Genomic DNA, 18,697 nt, shown 5'->3' on the forward strand with positions numbered 1-18,697 from the left:
TACCACTTACTCTATTCATTGCAGGGCTCTAGACTAACTTTTTGCTACGGTTGCACTGGTGCACCAGCACAAAAGTTAGAGGCACCCAAATGTTAGTTTTGTGAGCTTTAACCTGAGATTCTGCCGTTTCTGGCCAAATACATTTATATTTAAAAGTCAGGATTTAATGAATCGATATGGCTTCATTCAAGCTCCTCACCTCTCTATCTGCCTGCACTTTCAACTGGACCACGGCCAATCAGAGACCATCTTTGATTGGTTTAGACCACAATAGGGGCATAATGTGTGTCTGCTGTTGACCACACGGAGACTTTCAGAGTTTCGTAGTTCTTTTTTTTTTTTTACTACACTCGAACATTTGGTCGCACCATTGAAAAATTTGGTGGCATTTGTGACCAAGTTGGTCGCACTCTAGAGTCCTGCTATGTGATGAGTCCACACACTTTCAGTTGTCTGGCAAAATTAACACAAATCAGCAAAATAAATTTCTCTTTATTAAAACACAATGAAGACAGAATCAGAATATGAGGAGAGTGATGTTTATTATCCTTTACTACTGTCACGGTGTGCTGGGCGGTCGTGGCGGCGTGCTGTGCTGTGTTAACATCTAAATGATTTACATCTATGTCCAAGTTTAAAAAAGACCATGACAACATGAAGAAATCTGAGCATTTTGATCATGAAAGCTGTGACAAAGGTGATTTCTGTTGTAGAAAGAGCCACGGGTGTGTTCAGCTGTGAGATCTGCTGTGAACAATGGACCATGACCCTCCCACCAGTCCACACATGTGGAACAGAATGAATCACACCTCAGTGCATCCTGTCACTTTGTACACCACAACATTTATTTGTCCTTTTATATTTACATTCATACCTATATCTCTATATTTATCTATTTATCTATCAATAAATCTGTTTCTACTCTCATTTTATGTGAGCGCTTGATGTTCGTTGTATATTTCCTGCTATGACAACTAAATTTCCCTCTGGGATTAATAAGGTTTCTTCTTCTTTATATTGTTTATTGGCGGTTGGCAAACAGCAAAATGGTGCATTAGCGCCACCAACTGATGTGGAGTGTCGATTCTGGTATCTGCCAAAGGGGGCTACTTTGATGAGTCAAAAGCTTAGAAGATATTTTGGTCCATAAGTTGATTTCATGATTTCTTTTTTTTTTTGCGTGTTTGTACCATGCTTTCATTTCAGAGGGCAATGAGACATTAAACTGCATAATTTTCTGCATAATTTTCAATAAAAAACTTCTAAAACTTTTGCAGTTAAATTAAATGCTATGAGACAGATACAAATATTTGATGGAACTTTGCGAGCCTGGTTCATCTTCTTGATTAATAGAAATGACGCCTGCTTCGACTGATCCTGATTATTTATAAGGTCGAACATCTAACCTGCCAACGGTGCCGCGTAGTGGACGGCAGTCTGCACGGAGACGGTTTTTCGGTGAACTTCGGCTTAAATTGTCCACAGTCGAAAGATGCCGAGCTCGAGCGAAACTGTCCGGAACATCCGGCTGTAGCTTCTCAACATAAACAGCAATGGCGGAGGCAGCAGCAGCGTCAACGGCGGCTTCAGCAGTAACAGGCGGTTGGACAAAACACGTAACCTGCAGGTAGGACAAGACAATAGAACTAGCACATTCAGACGGCGATCGCACACCGTGCCGTTTGACGCCAGAATAACGCTGCCAGGGCAGCTTATGAGTGATTGACGGGAATGTCTTTCAAGGGTCCGCTCAGCTGTTCGCGGAGCTAGCTGTAATGTTGTCATGTTCGCTGTGTTGTGGTCACACAGCAGCCTGCTGTGCTAGTTTAGCCGCCGTCCTGCTAGCTACGCTTTCGACAATCGGATCGGCAACGCTGAACTGTAAAGCTAGTGTCACACAGCAGCCCCTCGACGAAAGCTCTGAAGCTAGTCTCAGCTAGCAGTTCTCACTAGTTTCACATTAAAACCAACAAACTAATCTGCGTTTAAACCAGCGGCTTTAACTAGTTGTTGCCTTTCGGTGTCACATCATCTGCTAGGTTCACATCCGGACCAAGCTAGCGCCGCGGTCCCTTAAACATGACCGCGATGGCGTTATGAGTATGAAAGTACAAGATGACATCGACACGCATTTGATTCGCCTACATCCAAGTGACGGGCTGGCTGCTTTTTAACGCTGACATTGGGCTCTAAAAGGAAACACGCTGTTTCATGTGTTAAGTAAACTTTGATTTCCTTTTGTATTTCCAGATATTTCATGCACGGTCTGTGCAAAGAAGGGGAGAACTGTCGTTATTCCCATGACCTGACCAGCAGCAAACCTGCCAGCATGATTTGCAAATTCTTTCAGAAGGGAAACTGCGCGTTTGGGGACCGTTGCAGGTAAAGACTGAACTGACACCAGAGCAGGAATGTGCACCTGAGCGAAACCGAGCTTGCATGTTCGTGCTGCGACGCAGCGGCCCTGCAACGTGTTTTCAGCTGAGAGCTGAGCTGCTTTCTAAAAGTGGCAGCATAGCGGGTTTGCTAGCAGGGCTTCTCAGAAGTGTCCCCCTCAAGTAGATGTGACACCCGAGACTGCGCCTTAATGTCAACATGTTGTTGGTCTGTGTGTGTGGCAGCTTTATGTGGGTCAGAATCACACACGAGGACCTGCTGTTTTACTGCATGAACTCTTGTATTTAAAATGACTGCCTGGGTCGTGCTGTGTATTTTACACGGTGGGACTCTGCCTTCAGAGGCCCAGATTAGTAGGATGACAGTTTCAGAACATGCATGGACAAATCTAATTAAAATCTGACAGAGTATGACTTGTTTGGAGTTTATCTTGTAGAAGGACTTGTGGCGGTTCTGTTTTAATTTAAATGTTAGTGAATATTTTTTTATTTATACATAAGTACGTACAAGCATTCGATTATTTATATTGACCATTGAAGATGGTGAATTTTCCAATTCCCAGCGTTCTGATTGCTTTAGATTGAATAAGTTATTATTTATTGTTACTGCTGCAGAAAGAATGAAAGAGGTGAGCAGCTAAATATAAACAAAATGTACAACAATATGTTTCCAGGCACTTTCCTTCTGTTCTTCTCAGTTTTAATGAAAATACAGTTGTACAGATCAAAACCTTTGTTAACAAGATGAAGATTGTTTCAGCCCTGCTTTGTTTTAGTACACAGCATGTTTGTATTATATTAATAAACAACAACATGTATACATACTAACGAGGCTCAAACATGCAGAGGTGTTTTTGAAAAGTGGATTAGGCTCCCAGCCGCCTCGTAGAGCCAGTGTCTGCTCCAGTTAGATCCTCTGAGCTGGTGAGTCAGTGTGAGGACCCCAGCAGCAGCAGGGGCACAGCGGTTTCACACATACTCGCATCTTTCTTTAATAGCATTTTTGCCTTTATGAAATCCTCAGGTTGCTATGTAGTACTGAGTTACTGTTGTGTGTGTTGTTGTTGTTAAGTCACATTCATCCATACCTGTGATTGAGCTGCACCATGGAGGTGCTCTCGTTATTTTGGAGGCTCCACAGGCCTTCGCACCCTGCATTGAGAGTCCAGAGAAAGACTCTCGCTGTGGGGGTTTATTAAGGTTGAATTCCCTGGGCTCTATCTATTGTGATGCACTCTGTTTTGTTCTTTCACTGTGTCTGTCTCTCTGCTGCTTTCTCTTCTGCGGCCCCCAGGGCCAGACAGGGTGCACTGCAGCCTGCATGGCAATTGCATAATGCTCCATCTCTGTGTCTCTGTTTCTCTCTGTTGCTGGGTTCCCCAGGTTCACTGTGCTGCAGCTCCCTCCTCTCATTTCTTTATGCATTGCCTCAGCACAGCGCCCTCCCCTCCCCACTTATTCAACACTCCACAGTCTAGGAATAGTCTGGTTGTGCTCTGAGCTAGTCTAACAGAAAGGAGAAAAAACCATCAAGGGGAGAAAAAGATGCATAAAGTAACAAAAGCAGCAAATGTGCTGGTAATTAAGATTTACTCAGTAAATGACTAAAGAAAGCACCAGAAAAGCACGATGATGCCATGTTGAGCTCACATTGAGTCACGGTGCACGATTTGTACCTGATGCATGCAGTTGTTCAGAGATGGCACAGGTAGGACTGAGTTTGTGCAATTCTGAACACAGGTAAAAGGAGAGCCACAGGGACGTTTTAACGCCAACAAATTATGGAATGGAAAGTGTGTGTGAGGCTTACAAATAGCCTTACCTGAAATTTGGCTGCTTTCGTTCAAAGTCATGTTTACCATGTGATCTCTGTCCCAGTTATAATGAAGCAATAATGTAATGAAGAGTTTTAGATCTCGCTGTAGAAGTCTCTCTGCTGCTCTTGCAAAGGCTAGATGATGTTACAGGGAGGCAAATCTTTGGGCGCACAGTAGAGTATACCTACTGTCTCTGTGCACGGAGCTCCAGCTGCACAGGAGAAAGGGCTCCACGGGCTTACATATGTCGCCCAGTGCATAGCTGGCTGCTGGCTCCCTTTACTTAACCTCCTAAGACCTGAGCTCTTCCATGGCATACATTTTAAATTTCTCTTTGATATTTGGACATATTGGGACCCGATGAATGTAAAAACAAAGAATTAACAGATTTTTTTTTTTTTTTTTTTTTAAACCTGATTTTTTTGTATCTAAGAAAAATGAGAGCCTCATATTCGTTTAAAACTTCGATAGAACAGTGGCAGTATGTAAGTGCATATCAGGCCCTTGCAGAGCAAAATTTAGTGTTTTGGTCTAGACAACACAAAATGTGATGTCCACATATGTGGACGCCAGGAGGTTAAAGAACCACAAAGCTCAGATTATCTCAAGAACATGAATAAAATCCTTCATGAGAGCTCTTATCCCTCAGCCATCACCATCCTGGATGCTGCTAAGTTAAAGACAATCATATCCAATTTAACCTTTTATGTACAGTGTTTACTCCGTTGGTGTTTGCATTAATGGGGACTAGTGCAAAATAGAATTGTGTGTGTTTGCCAGCCAGCTGCTGCCACTGCATCTAAGGAGGTAGAGCAGGTCATCTACTGATGGAAGGTTGGTGGTTCAATCCCTGGCTCCCCCAGTCTATATGCCAAATAGCCTTTGTTAGATATTAACCCCAAGTTGCTCTCCGTTGCCTCCATCAGAGTGTGAATGTTAGCTAGAAAGCACTTAAAGCATAGAAGAAAATGCTTGTGTGGGATGTTGTATGAAGCTCCTGGAGAGTAAAGTGCTGTACAAGAATCAGCCCGTTTAACTTTTTTCTTTTTGTTAACTTAATTTGACGCTCGTTTTTTGCACTGAGAGAATTCCCCCTGAGTTTGGTTCTTCAGTCTTTTACTGCTGCAACGACACTAAGAGTCTGATTCTGTGTTGCTGCCATCAAATTTAAACAATTATTACTGTTCATTGCTCAATTTAAAAATGTGATATTTCTTCTATATTCTATTGTGAAGAAAATATGATTTTGGGTGTCTAGGTTGACGGCATCCTAACATTGTTACTCCTGTTGATGGCTGATGGAGTAGCAGGCGGGCAGCAGCGTGAACAAGTTTCAGTGATTCTTCAGATAAGGGGCCAAACATGTCCGGCAGATAAAACCCAATTTTGTGGGTTTTCTGCAGACAGTCCCAGTTTGTCAAGTCCCACCACGTGTGACCAGGATGGGAGAATGAGATAAACTATACTGCCAAAAGGATTCACTTGTCTCCTTCACTGACATCCTGTTCTTAATCTATAGGCTTTAATGTCAGCCCTCCCTTTGCAACCATAACAGCAACAATTTTTGACTGTTCTCCAGAAGCGAGGTCAGACACCGATGTTTGACGAGAAGGCCTGGATCGCAGTCTGCGCTTTATAATTCATTGCAAAAGTGTTTTATCGGGTTGAGGTCAGGTTTCTGTGCAGGCCAGTCAAGTTCTTCTGCACCAAACTCGTTCATCCATGTCTTTATGGAGCGTTCTTCGTGCACAGTCATGTTGGAACATAAAGGGCTCATCTCCAAACTGTTCCTGCAAAGTTAGGAGCATGACATTGTCCAGAGTTCCTGTCACTAAGGGACCTTGAAAAACAACCCCTTACCATTCCTCACTGCGGAGAACACATCTCCACACGTGGAAGCACGTGTTTTACACCACTGCATTGCACTTGATGCTGTTGCTCGCCCTATCATGAAACTCTCTGCGCACGGTTCTTGGGTTAATCTGAAGACCATAAGAAGTTTGGAGGTCTGCAGTGACTGACTCAGCAGGAGGTTTGTGACCTCTGCACCCTATTTGCCCCAGCGTGCCCCGACGCTGCTTATTTATTTATTTATTTATTTATTTATTTATTTATTTATTTATTCCCCTTTTAAATGTGGCCTACCACCAGGGCTAACGCTAGGAGGTTAATCTGTGGGTGGAACCTTATCAATAATTTCAAAAAAGGTTTAAATTAATGAAGTATTTATGTATTTCATTAATTAAATCAGCTGTTTACTTATTAGACAGTTTAATTGAACACTACACCGTCTGAGAAACCATGATGTGATCAGTAACAGTCTTTTCTTATTCTGTTCTGTTAGTATGAAGCACAGGCGTATGGATGAGTTTAGGGCTGGGCCATATCATCCCGTTCACGGTAATACCGGTGTAACGTTGGGCAACGACAAGAAAATGAAATATAACGATAGAATATGGGTAAAACGCGCATGTGCAGTGCCTTTGTTTTCATACGCACATGGCTGCGACGCAGAACGAGAAGAGCGAAAGCGGATCGTTGAATGAAACAGATGAACCTGAACTGGTTTGTAAAAATGCTGCAGCTTCACTGGTGTGGAACTGGTTTAGCTTTCGTCCGTCAGATACACAACAAAGCACTATTTTTGGTAGCGCATGCTAGCGGGCCGTCGTTATTACCGTGTTGTTTGGAAAATACGGCGCACTTAAAATCAATCCTTTGATTTTTCTGAAAGTCGACAGAGCCCCTTATAATCCCGTGTGCCTTATGATGTATGAACTCTGGTTGTGTTTACTGACCTCGAAACGATTTTATGTGCACGGCATACATGCATATAATGCATGGCAGCCTCGTCGCGAGCTCCCCCAAGCAACAGCTGTTTTTTGTGTTTAATTTTACTTTTCCTTTATTTTTTCACGAGCAGCACTTGTCTCCTTGTGTACGACCGACAAACCTTACTGGACATAAAAGACGGACTTTCCAATCACTTTCCGGAGTTCAAGTTTTGCAACACGGACCCTCCGTTTGCAGACCCCCCATTCATCTCACGTGAGACATCTTTGTTCTCTGGCCCTGGAGGCCGCAAACGCCGACGCAGAGGGAGAAGATCTTGCGTTCTGGTTCGACTGAGACGGCGCACTTACAGACCACCGTTACCCAGTTTATTACTGGCTAATGTGCAGTCTCTGGAGAACAAGCTGTGCGAGCTTCGGGCACGGATCTCATTCCAGCGAGAGATGCGGGACTGCTGCGTGATCTGCCTCACAGAAACCTGGCTATCGGACAAAGTACCGGACTCCGCAATACAACTACCGGGGTTCTCCGTGCACCGCGCGGACAGGTCACAGGATCTTACTGGGAAAAGCAGAGGCGGTGGTGTATGTTTCATGATCAACAACAGCTGGTGTGATTATGCGAACGTGCACCCGGTCAAATCCTTCTGCTCACCGGACCTGGAGTACCTGATGATTAAGTGCCGGCCATTCTGGCTACCGAGGGAATTTACAGCAGTGATTATTACGGCTGTTTACATTCCCCCACAAGCCGACACTGACCGTGCACTCAGGGAACTGTACAGCGCAATCAGCAGCGAGGAAACCGCACACCCAGAGGCAGCGTTTATCACAGCCGGAGACTTTAATAAGGGAAACCTGAAGAAAGTCTCACCCAAACTCCACCAACACATCCATTTTAACACCCGTGGAGATCGGCTACTTGACCACTGCTACACCTCTTTCCGGGATGCATACAAAGCCCTCCCTCGTGCCCCATTCGGCCAATCAGATCACCGCTCCATCCTGATCCTGCCTGCCTACAGGCAGAAGCTGAAACAGGAAGCTCCAACCCGGAGGGCGGTGCACTGTTGGTCGGACCAGCCGGAGTCTGCGCTGCGGGACTGTTTTGATCACGCGGACTGGGAAATGTTTCACGTGGCTGCTAAAGACATCGACGAGTACACAGACTCAGTCTGTGGATTTATCAGGAAATGCGTGGAAGATGTCGTCCCAGCCAGAACAGTTAAATCCTTCCCAAATCAAAAACCCTGGATTAACGGAGATGTTCGCGCGGCACGGAGCACCGCCTTTGCCTCCGCGAACACATCGGACTACAAACACGCACATTGCCAACTCCGGAAGACGATCAAAGCAGCCAAACGTGAGTACAGGGACAGGGTGGAGCAACAGTTTGACAACCCTCGGAGTATGTGGCAGGGACTAAACACGATCGCAGACTTTAGAGGGAAAACCAGCACACCGCAGACCACGGCCTCTCTGTGTGAGGATCTAAACGTATTCTACGCTAGATTCGACACAGCGAACACCATGAGACCGGACAGTGTGCGCACCGCGGATGACGTCAGTGCGCACACTGTGTCTGAGGAGGATGTGCGGAAGTGCTTCAGGAAGGTGAACGCACGCAAAGCTACTGGTCCGGACGGGATTCCCGGCCGCGTCCTCAGGTCATGCGCGGCTCAGCTGGCTGGAGTGTTCACGCACATCGTCAACCTTTCCCTCTCTCTGTCTGTAGTCCCAGCCTGCTTCAAAATGGCCACCATCGTCCCTGTACCCAAATCCTCCACCATCTCCTCATTAAACGACTGGCGACCTGTAGCCCTGACCCCCATCGTGCGCAAATGCTTCGAGAAGCTGGTCAGGGACTTCATCTGCTCTGCACTACCCGACTCACTGGACCCTCTACAGTTCGCATACCGCCACAACAGGTCCACTGATGATGCCATAGCCCTGACACTACACACTGCCCTGTCACACCTGGAGAAGAGAGACACGTATGTGAGGATGCTGTTTGTAGATTACAGCTCAGCATTCAATACCATCGTTCCCTCGAAGCTGGACAGGAAACTGCAGGATCTAGGACTGAGCAGCTCCCTCTGCAGCTGGATCCTTAGCTTCCTGTCTGACAGACGCCAGGTGGTCAGACTGGGCAGCATCACCTCATCCCCCGTCACACTGAACACTGGTGCTCCACAGGGGTGTGTACTGAGCCCTCTCCTGTACTCACTCTACACCTACGACTGCACAGCCACTAACAACTCCAACATCATTGTGAAGTTTGCGGACGACACTACAGTGGTGGGTCTTATCACCAACGGTGATGAGACGGCTTACAGGGAGGAGGTCAGCGCCCTGACCCACTGGTGTCAAGACAACCATCCCACCCTCAACGTCGCAAAGACAAAGGAGCTGATAGTGGACTTCCGGAGGTGCAGAGAAGTACACACCCCCATCACCATCAACGGCGCTGCTGTGGAGAGAGTGAGCAGCTTCCGGTTCCTTGGAGTACACCTGGCTGAGGATCTTACGTGGTCAGTACACACAAACAAAACAGTGAAGAAGGCGCAGCAGCGCCTCTTCTTTCTCAGGAGACTGAAAAGATTCGGCATGAGCCCCCGCATCCTCAGGACCTTCTATCACTGTGCCATTGAGAGCATCCTCACTGGATGCATCACCACCTGGTATGGCAACAGCACCGCCTACAACTACAAAGCTCTCCAGCGAGTAGTGCGGTGCTCTGAACGGATAATTGGAGGTGAGCTTCCCTCCCTCCAGGACATCTACAGGAAGCGCTGCCTGAGGAAAGCGGGGAGGATCATCAAGGACTCCAGTCACCCCAGCCATAAACTGTTCAGACTGCTTCCATCAGGAAGGAGGTTCTGCAGCATCCGGTCCCGTACCAGCAGACTGAGAGACAGCTTCTTCCACCAGGCCATCAGACTGCTGAACACGTCATAGACACCTCAGCTTCACTACTGGAACTTCAACATTATGCACTCCACACTGTATATAAATGCCACTTGTTTTGCACATATTCAACTCTGTATATTTTATATATTTTATTTATTGTTTACTCTATTTAATTTGTAAAATATGTGCACACACACACACACACACGTAGAAAAACACATTTAGTATACACATCCAGTAATGCATATACTATTATATATTGTACATATATTTGTTAGTCTCAGATGTAGCCATTCTTATATTTTGCTTGTGCAAAATACAATAACGTAAAACAACTCTGTTGCTTGTGAAGCTCGCACACAAGAATTTCACTCACATGTGCTGTACCAGTGTACCTGCACATGTGATGTGACAATAAAACTGATTTGATTTGCTGAGGATATGTCGGCCAATTTCTGTCAGCAAGGAATTTGCATTTGCACTGTTAATTTTTTACATAACTTTAATGCACTTAAACAGCTGCTTGTTTAAGTGAAAATACATTGATTGTTTGTTTTTTTTTTTTTGCACTAATAAAGTTCAGGAGTTGTAAAGTATTTTGTCTCATGTCACTTATATCATCAGTTATATCGTTATCGCAAATTTTCAAATGTATATCGAGATAAATATTTTTGGTCGCCCTGCTCTAGATGAGTTTGTCCTGTAAAGAGGCTCATGCAGCTCTCAAATGGCTGAAGTCATGACAGAGAATCTTTATCAGCAGCAGCTGGGAACATCAAAGATAAGAGCGAGCCTCCCTCCAGAGCTTCTCCACTGCAATCGAGATTCCTGAACTTTGGAAACTTGTTGTTTTGGACTGAAAAAACTTTCGGACAGAAGCCGTTTTAGTTCCTGTTGGCACCTTTTTTATTCATATTACTAGCACTTTAATTTGTATAACTTCATATTTTTTTTATTCTGACTATCACATTAAGTAATATTTAAAATACATTCGGTTATTTTCAAATTGATGTTTCCTGGATGATTATCTAATTTGCTTCGGGACGAGAGGCTGATCCTCACAGGTGGGCGGAGCAGGTGAGGTACTGGATCCTAGAACAGCAGGTTTGTCCACAGGAAGCGGAGATGAGAGAGAATAAAATAATCATTGACTAATCAAAGACAAATCGGCAGATTAGTCGGCAACCAAAATCATTTTAGTTGTAGCCCTACTGACCACTTTGTGGCTGAGTTGCTGTCATTCCCAATCGCGTCCACGTGGTAATAATACCACTGTAGTAATGAGGAAACTTGCCGATTAGACTCTTGCACAGGTGACCTCCCATCACGGTACCATGCTAGAATTCACGGAGCTCCTGAAAGCGACCCGTTCTTTCACAGATGTCTGTGGAAGCAGTTTGCTGGCCTGGCTGCTTGATTTTATACACCTGTGCCTCCAGTGATGGAACACCTGAATGTAATTATGTGAATGACTAAACCTGGTGTATTGTTATTAAGCTCCTCCACTTGGGGCAGCGACTTGTCCCAGACTCAGAGTGGGTGCTCTACCCTTAGATGCATCAGAAACAAGTTGGAGTTTAGTCTTGTCCTACTACGAGGAGCCAGGACTGAACCAACCTTCTGATTAATGTAACAAGAAGCGATGTGTTGTTTGTTTACTGCTACACTGTAACAGTCCTGGTGTGACGTTGTCGTTCTTCAGGTTTGAACACTCTAAACCAGTAAAGAACGAGGAACTGCCAGCCTCCCAGACGCTGCCGCTCGCCTCCGTCTCGCTGCCCAGTCCAGCAGATCCTGAGCCCAGTGGGCCGACGCCTGGACCAGTGGTGCCTGACTGGGTCAATGCTGCAGAGTTTGTTCCAGGACAGCCCTACTGTGGACGTGGTGAGCAGTCAGGATTGATAACATCACGATGCCTACTAATGCTGATGCTTTTGCTGTTATGGGGGAAACAACTTAATTATGCACACATGCTGTCACATCGGTGTTTTGTTTTCCTGACATTTAAACCCAAATAATGTGTGCGGCGCCCAGCCTGCCAGCCCGCGAGGGTTGAGCTCCAGGAACAACTATGAACATGCAAAGAATGTGAAGCTCAAAATGCTCCACTTTAAGGATGCTGTGCTCCATCTGAAAACGCAGAGGAACTTCAGGTGTGTGTGTGTGTGTGTGTGTGTGTGTGTGCAGCTGAGCCAGCGACTGTGGAGAGCACAGTCCCTCTCATTGAGGAGCTTGACCGTGATCCTGCGCTGGACAACGAAGATTTGAGGAAGCAGCTCTGTCCGTATGCTGCTGTTGGAGAGTGCCGCTATGGAATCAACTGTGCTTATCTCCATGGCGATGTGTGTGACATGTGTGGCCTCCAGGTGCTCCACCCCTCTGACAACACTCAGCGCTCAGAGCATACCAAGGTAACCGTTACAGCACGGCCTGCTGGTGGTGCACAAATTCCATCACCGTCTTTCTGCAATCGTTTTATTGCACAAACTCGATGATGGAAACCATCATTGAGACGCACCTTACTTAAACCTTCGGAGCGTGCACGCCCCATTTTACGCAACGATTTTAAAATCCTGGTGGAATTGCAACCACATAGGCTGCTATTATTATTGTTATTGTTATTATTATTATTGTTTTTGCATGTGAAAGTGGAGCAGTTGTACTTGTGTAAGATGGATTCAGCTTGTCCCGGGTCGCAGTTTCCTTCCACAAACTGCTTTGCAAAAATCATGTAAAAAGCGCTGACAACAACAAAAACATTATAATCCAGAAACATCTGATCTGATCAGCTGTTCGTAGCACTTCCTACGTTAGAATAAATGTCAGCGCGAACTATCACACGTCTGCCCTTACCTGCAGAAACTGGAAGTGTCATTTTTCGTGGGAAACGTATTTTTTTTTTTTTATGCTGGTTTTGTTTTTTGGGTTTTTTTGTTTGTTTGTTTTCCTGCAGTTGATAAAAATTAGTGTATCCCAAAAATGAAACTATGAAGACACTCGCAATAAATTTCCTGCACTTGGAAACTATTTTGTGCGACTTTTTTGCGTAACAGTCTTGAGGGACGTCCCTCCGACGTTTCTCTAACTAGAAATATGTGCAAAAAAAAGATTTTCCATTTTTTTGTAGGTTATTGCACTTTTTTTTGCAATTTATGTCGTTACTATGGGCTTAATGCAAACATATTATTAAAATCTGGGACATAATGGTTGTATTGATGTACGGTAGCTTGAAATGCTCCCAAAAATGGCAGCATGTAAAAACATAGATAAGCTCTGGTTGTGGTGGGCTTCAAAGGGGACATTTCACTAACTGTAGGTGGGCGTATATGTATGTGAGCTTGTGTTTCCAGTTGGTCCCCTCCACATTCGTGCCCATGAGTGTGTGTAAATGCAGCCGTGGATTTCTTTTTAAGATTCTTCAACCCGTCCTCTGTGTTACTCCTGCCTGAATGCAGTCTGACAAAACACCGCCCAACTTACAAGAAGCTGATTAAAGCCAGAAATGTTCTGCATGCAGTGAAGGCCTCTGTGTTGATTCCTCAGCTTACTGAAGGTCATTCCCTGTTGTAGGCGTGCATTGAAGCCCATGAGAAAGACATGGAGATATCATTTGCCATCCAGCGCAGCAAGGACATGATGTGCGGCGTGTGCATGGAGGTGGTGTTTGAGAAGGTCAACCTTAGCGAGCGCCGCTTTGGCATCCTCTCCAACTGCAACCACTGCTACTGTCTGAAGTGCATTCGCAAGTGGAGGAGTGCCAAGCAGTTTGAGAGCAAAATCATCAAGTAAGTGCTTCAGTCTGTTGTGGACAAAGTGGAAGTGACATTGTGGGTGTGGAGTAAGAGTCTGCAGGACATCAGAGCTTGTTGTTTCACAGCTGGTCAGGGTGGACAGTTCCAGCCTTTGTAAAGGGTTCTTTAGGCGCTTTTCTCCTCTACCTGAGCGCTCAAAGCATTTATACAACTTGCCTCGTTCACTCATTCATACTAGCAAGGATGGGAGCGTGAGGATTTTTGACAGCAGCCAGGGATCAAACCGAGATGAGCTGCTCCACCTCCTGAGCTACAGCCAGCTCACACACCCGAGTGTCCACTCTTTAAAGGCTCTTTAAATATGTAGCTGCAGAAAGTGGAATGCAAAAATATCTATAGGCAAAACGATGCTTATAGAAAACATCAGGTTCATCGCAGATCTGTCAAGAAAACATCAGCTCGTTCAATGCGACACTAGCCGAGGTCTGTGGCTGCTAACCCTGCTCTCAGGGTGGAGCAGGTTGTCTGAACCAACAGGATGATGGTTTGATCCCCAGCTGTTCTAGTGTGAGTGCATGCTTGCTGTGCTTTATTCAGGTCCATTTTATTTATATAAATATTAATCACAACAATAGTCACTTAAAGCCATTTTATATTGTCAGACAATGAGACTGGGTCAAAACAAAAATAATCTTTCTTTTTCTTTTTTGGGGCAGGTCTTGTCCAGAGTGTCGAATCACATCCAATTTTGTCATCCCAAGTGAGTACTGGGTGGAAGATAAGGACGACAAGCAGAAACTCATCCAGAAATACAAAGACGGCATGGGGTAGGGTTTGCATGACACGCCCACACTCACTAAAGAGCATCGCTGCTGCAACGAGGCGTCGCACCATCTCATGTATACACAACATATTGTGTAGTGTGGGAAACGGTGACACAGAGTTGTTGTTCATCTTTAGTTTGACTAAACTAAACGAGAATGCAGTAGGAGCAGGACTGAAGCTGAAGCTTTAAGGCAGGTTTTATAACTCTGCAGCTGGCCGACGACAGCAAGTTATAAAACCTGCAGGAAGAAGAAGCAGATTTTTGAATAGGAAGCTGTGATCAGAGACACAGCAGTGGGATGGTGAGCGCACAGTGTGGGGAGTCGTGATCGGAAACTGAAACACACGAGGATTAGCTGTCCTAGTGTGAGCTGTCGAGACGGCATCTTTATTCTCTGGTTTCCTCTTTGCCTTCTCCAGAAGTAAACCATGCCGATACTTTGACGAGGGTCGTGGAACGTGCCCCTTTGGCTCAAACTGCTTCTACAAGCACGCCTTTCCTGACGGGCGGCTGGAGGAAGCTCAGCCTCAGCGAAGACAGACTGGATCCAACAGCAGGAACCGGGTAACTTTTTCTGAACTCTTTCATATCATAGCCGGACAGGAGAGTGTGTTTATCTTCTGCTCTGGACACCCACTGCAAGGGAGTGGGGTGGGGGGGGTGGGGGAGGTGGGGCACGAGCAGTAGGTGTGTTGTAGAGGGAACGCTACAACCACTGGGAGGGAAGGAAGGAAGGAAGGAAGGAAGGCGACGATGGTGACGATGGTGCAGGAAACATTAGAAGCAGCCGTGAAATAAAAATAGGAAACCGTGGCTACACTGTGTCCACATGGTTAAAAGCACAAATGTGTTTCGTTTTAGTTTTCTTGCGGTTCCTTTCAGAACTCGAGGCGAACGCCGCTGTGGGACATCCTCGACGAGCGGGAAAGCACCGACTCCTTCGACAACGAGGACGAGGAGATGGTAACGTTCGAGCTGAGCGACATGCTCCTCATGCTGCTCGCCGCGGGAACCGACGACGAGGTGACTGATTCAGAGGACGAGTGGGACTTGTTTCATGAGGAGCTGGACGATTTCTATGAGATTTACCTATAGCAGCCCCGACCGCCGGCGCCCTACATCCACCCCTCACCTCCCCGTATATACTAGACACTAGAATGGACTGTCTTGTGCGAGTGATGGACAGTAGCTTTCCCTCCACCCCTGTATTGTGGCAGTGCCTTTAAGCAGGCCATTAATAATGAACTTCTAAAATATTTAAAAAACAAAAAAAAAGGAAAAACCAACAAGTCGGTGCACTCGTGCTAAACATTTTCTAGACATTTATTCTTGTGAGTCTTTCTCGTGTGGTTCATGTTAAAAGGAAACGATAAAAGAACTCGGTATAAAATTTAACAAAGCTTATAACTTTCTTCAAATAATAAAAATTGTCAAGTTTATTTGTGGGCGAGGGTTTGACTTCTTATCTAGCCAGGTGTTTGTACATAATCCTGAGACTTTACACTCGAGCTTACTCGGCACCATTTACTGTAATCGTGAGGCCGTGTTGTAAGATTTTATAGATGGTTTTTGAAGATCCCAATCTTTTTCTTTATGAACGCTGATGACAGCAAATATATTGTGCAGATGGTTAATAAATTAGCTGTAATGACGACATCTTCCACCGCCACATATTTCCTACAGTTCACGCCATTAAAGCATTTTATACCTCAACATAAACTGTAGAAAATCCAAACGATGGACTAAAGTGTCCTGATGCAGGACGGGCGTCTTTGTTACCGTCAGGCTTCACTTATTGAACAGCTCCAAAAACTCAGAGCAAACAAAGGAGTTTGTTGTTTGGAACAAATTAGGTCCACATTGTGACTGATGGCAGCTGAACAAAGGTTCTTCAGGAAACCCTCCTGAGGCTCCGTGTCGCCTGTTTCTCACCTGAGACGTTGAGCTCAGATCTCTCTGACACATCAGTGTGATTCTCACTGTTACAGCAGTACTACTGAACAAAACGCAAGTGTGTCGAAGCCACTAGTGGACAGAGTTCGTGAGCTGCTCAATAACCGAAGCGTCTGCTAACCCCGTGCACCCGACGGAGCGGTCTGTGGGTGATCACCTGTATTTGGACATGAGGAGAGTATTTGCCCCGTACGTGCCAGCTGCAGTATCGGTCAGATAAATGATGTAAGCATGGACACTTTTGAAAACTACCAGCCTCTAACCCCAACCCCGGGGCCTCGAGGTAGCGCAGAGCAAGCCCTCCCAGAACCAGCTCCAAAGTCACTGCTTGAGCTCAAACGGACTTCAGTAAGCCTTGAAGCTGAGACGCTGACCCACACTCCTGACAGCTGGTGCTGACTTGTTGAATGCCACTGGAATGCATATGTTTATACTGAAATGAGTGTTTTCAATGTTCCACAGCCATCCATCTTAACTTGACATTAAAGTTTAAAAATCTTCCTGCTGTGTCGACTTCGTTCATGGATCAGCTTTACTCTGATTCTGATTAGTAGCTGTTTTTAAGAACAAATTTCAGCCTTTGTCACTTTTGTGCGATATAAAACAACAACTCTCATTTAGCTTTACTTTAATGTGTTTTGGATAATTGTCCTCCAGCCTGTGCCTGACGTCTCTGCTTGCTGGAGTTCTTGAACAGCCTTCGGTGCAGAATTCCTTCAGTTGCGAGACATTTAAAAATGTTCTTGAAATTCTAATGAATATTTCCGATAAGATAAGATAACCTTTATTAGTTATAAAAAATTACGAGAAGAAAAGATAAGAAAGAAAGAAACTCAGAATGAGCAGAGCTGCTGTAACAGGCTGCCGCACACGGGGGGCGCCGGAAGCTGATGGTGCTAAATGTGTAAACCAGCTGCTGGTCAAACTCTTATGGCCCTTTTTGTGTGGAGATTCAAACTGGGGGTGTCCACAGACTTCTTTTCATGTGCTGTTGTAATGAATTTGTCCCAAATAACAGGCGGTTTACGGTTGCGTATCGATCGTTTCGTAACCTCCTTGCCACCCAAAGTCATACAAACCTTTATTTAGGAAAGCTTTTTTTTATTTTTACTTTTTGGCTGGCTGACCAAAATTACAGCGCGCAGCATCGACTCATCCAAGAGGTCAGAAAAGTCCCCAGAACAACATCCACAGAACTGCCGGCCTCAGTTAAAGTCAGTGTTCACGGCTCCATCATAAGAAACTGGACAAAAGTGTCCTGCATGGCAGAGCCCCAAGATAAAAACCACTGCTGAGCAACAGGAACGTAAAGGTCATCCTGATGACCCCCGAGATGCTCTGTGGGCTGACAGACAACAGTTCAACTTTTTGGAAGGTGTGTCCTGTTACATCTGGCGTAAAAATAACATTTCAGCAAAGGAAGATCATGCCATGGATCAGCCAACATGCTGTTCTGTGGGAAATGGAGCCACGAATTGGTGCTGCAGAGAGTGGCACAACCAGTTAATAGGTTTAGGTTTTCCACACAGGGCCAGGTAGGTCTGGATTTATTTCCCCTTAATAAACACCTGAAAGAGGAATCAGACGAACGAACATTTGGTTGATTGAAGTCCAATCAACTTCATATTTGAACGGAAGAAAAAACTAAGCTGATGAAAATTTAAAGTGAAATCTAATATCAACAGTAAAAAAAAAAAAATCTGGGTTTTTTGCATCTTTACATGAATGTTTAGATCTGAATTTAACTCCGTTTGTTCACAATTTAATATATTTTGTATACAAGGAAGAGAGAAACCAAAGAACTGATCTGCTGTCAGGGATTCATCCACAGTGTCACAACCCCACCGTGAAGTGAAAGTGGAGAAACGCTGCTGGAGAGTCTTTTGAGGGTTTTATGAGATATACTGTTTATTCACAGGAGACCATAAACCAGTAAAGAAGAAAGAGCTGTGACACACGTCCTTCTTCATTAACATTTCGGCTCCTTTGCGCTTCTTTGGTTCGTCCTCTGCAGCTCGGATTAAAAGGTAAAATGTGATCATCTCGGTTAAAAGGAGGGAGGAGCGGACTGGGCCAGTGCCCTGTACTGTCTGTGGTCCTTTATGACAGCTCCCGTACGCCAGATGGCCAGTCCGGCCGTGATGGGCGGCTTGACACAGACCGTTGCTTTAGGAGGAACTCCAGTCCTGTTTGCTCGGAATATGTCTGTTTGTTAATGCTCCAAAATGTAGGTGTGATCTGAAATCCTCCT

General features: G+C 45.3%; 1 protein-coding gene across 1 annotated transcript; it reads left to right on the top strand.

Moving 5' to 3' along the window:
* Positions 1 to 1,504: 1,504 nt before the first annotated feature.
* On the top strand, positions 1,505 to 16,947 carry mkrn1 (makorin, ring finger protein, 1). The gene is made up of 8 exons (XM_085375706.1): positions 1,505 to 1,627; positions 2,251 to 2,382; positions 11,618 to 11,799; positions 12,103 to 12,326; positions 13,486 to 13,700; positions 14,384 to 14,494; positions 14,913 to 15,057; positions 15,376 to 16,947. The coding sequence occupies exons 1-8, from the start codon at positions 1,554 to 1,556 to the stop codon at positions 15,586 to 15,588; spliced, it is 1,296 nt and encodes a 431-aa protein (XP_085231832.1). The 5' UTR covers positions 1,505 to 1,553; the 3' UTR covers positions 15,589 to 16,947.
* The last annotated feature ends 1,750 nt before the right edge of the window (positions 16,948 to 18,697 follow it).

This window comes from Diplotaxodon limnothrissa, linkage group LG17 (assembly GCF_057381915.1).
Source record: "Diplotaxodon limnothrissa isolate DT_005_m linkage group LG17, D_limnothrissa_male_GT1.1, whole genome shotgun sequence".
NCBI lineage: Eukaryota > Metazoa > Chordata > Actinopteri > Cichliformes > Cichlidae > Diplotaxodon > Diplotaxodon limnothrissa.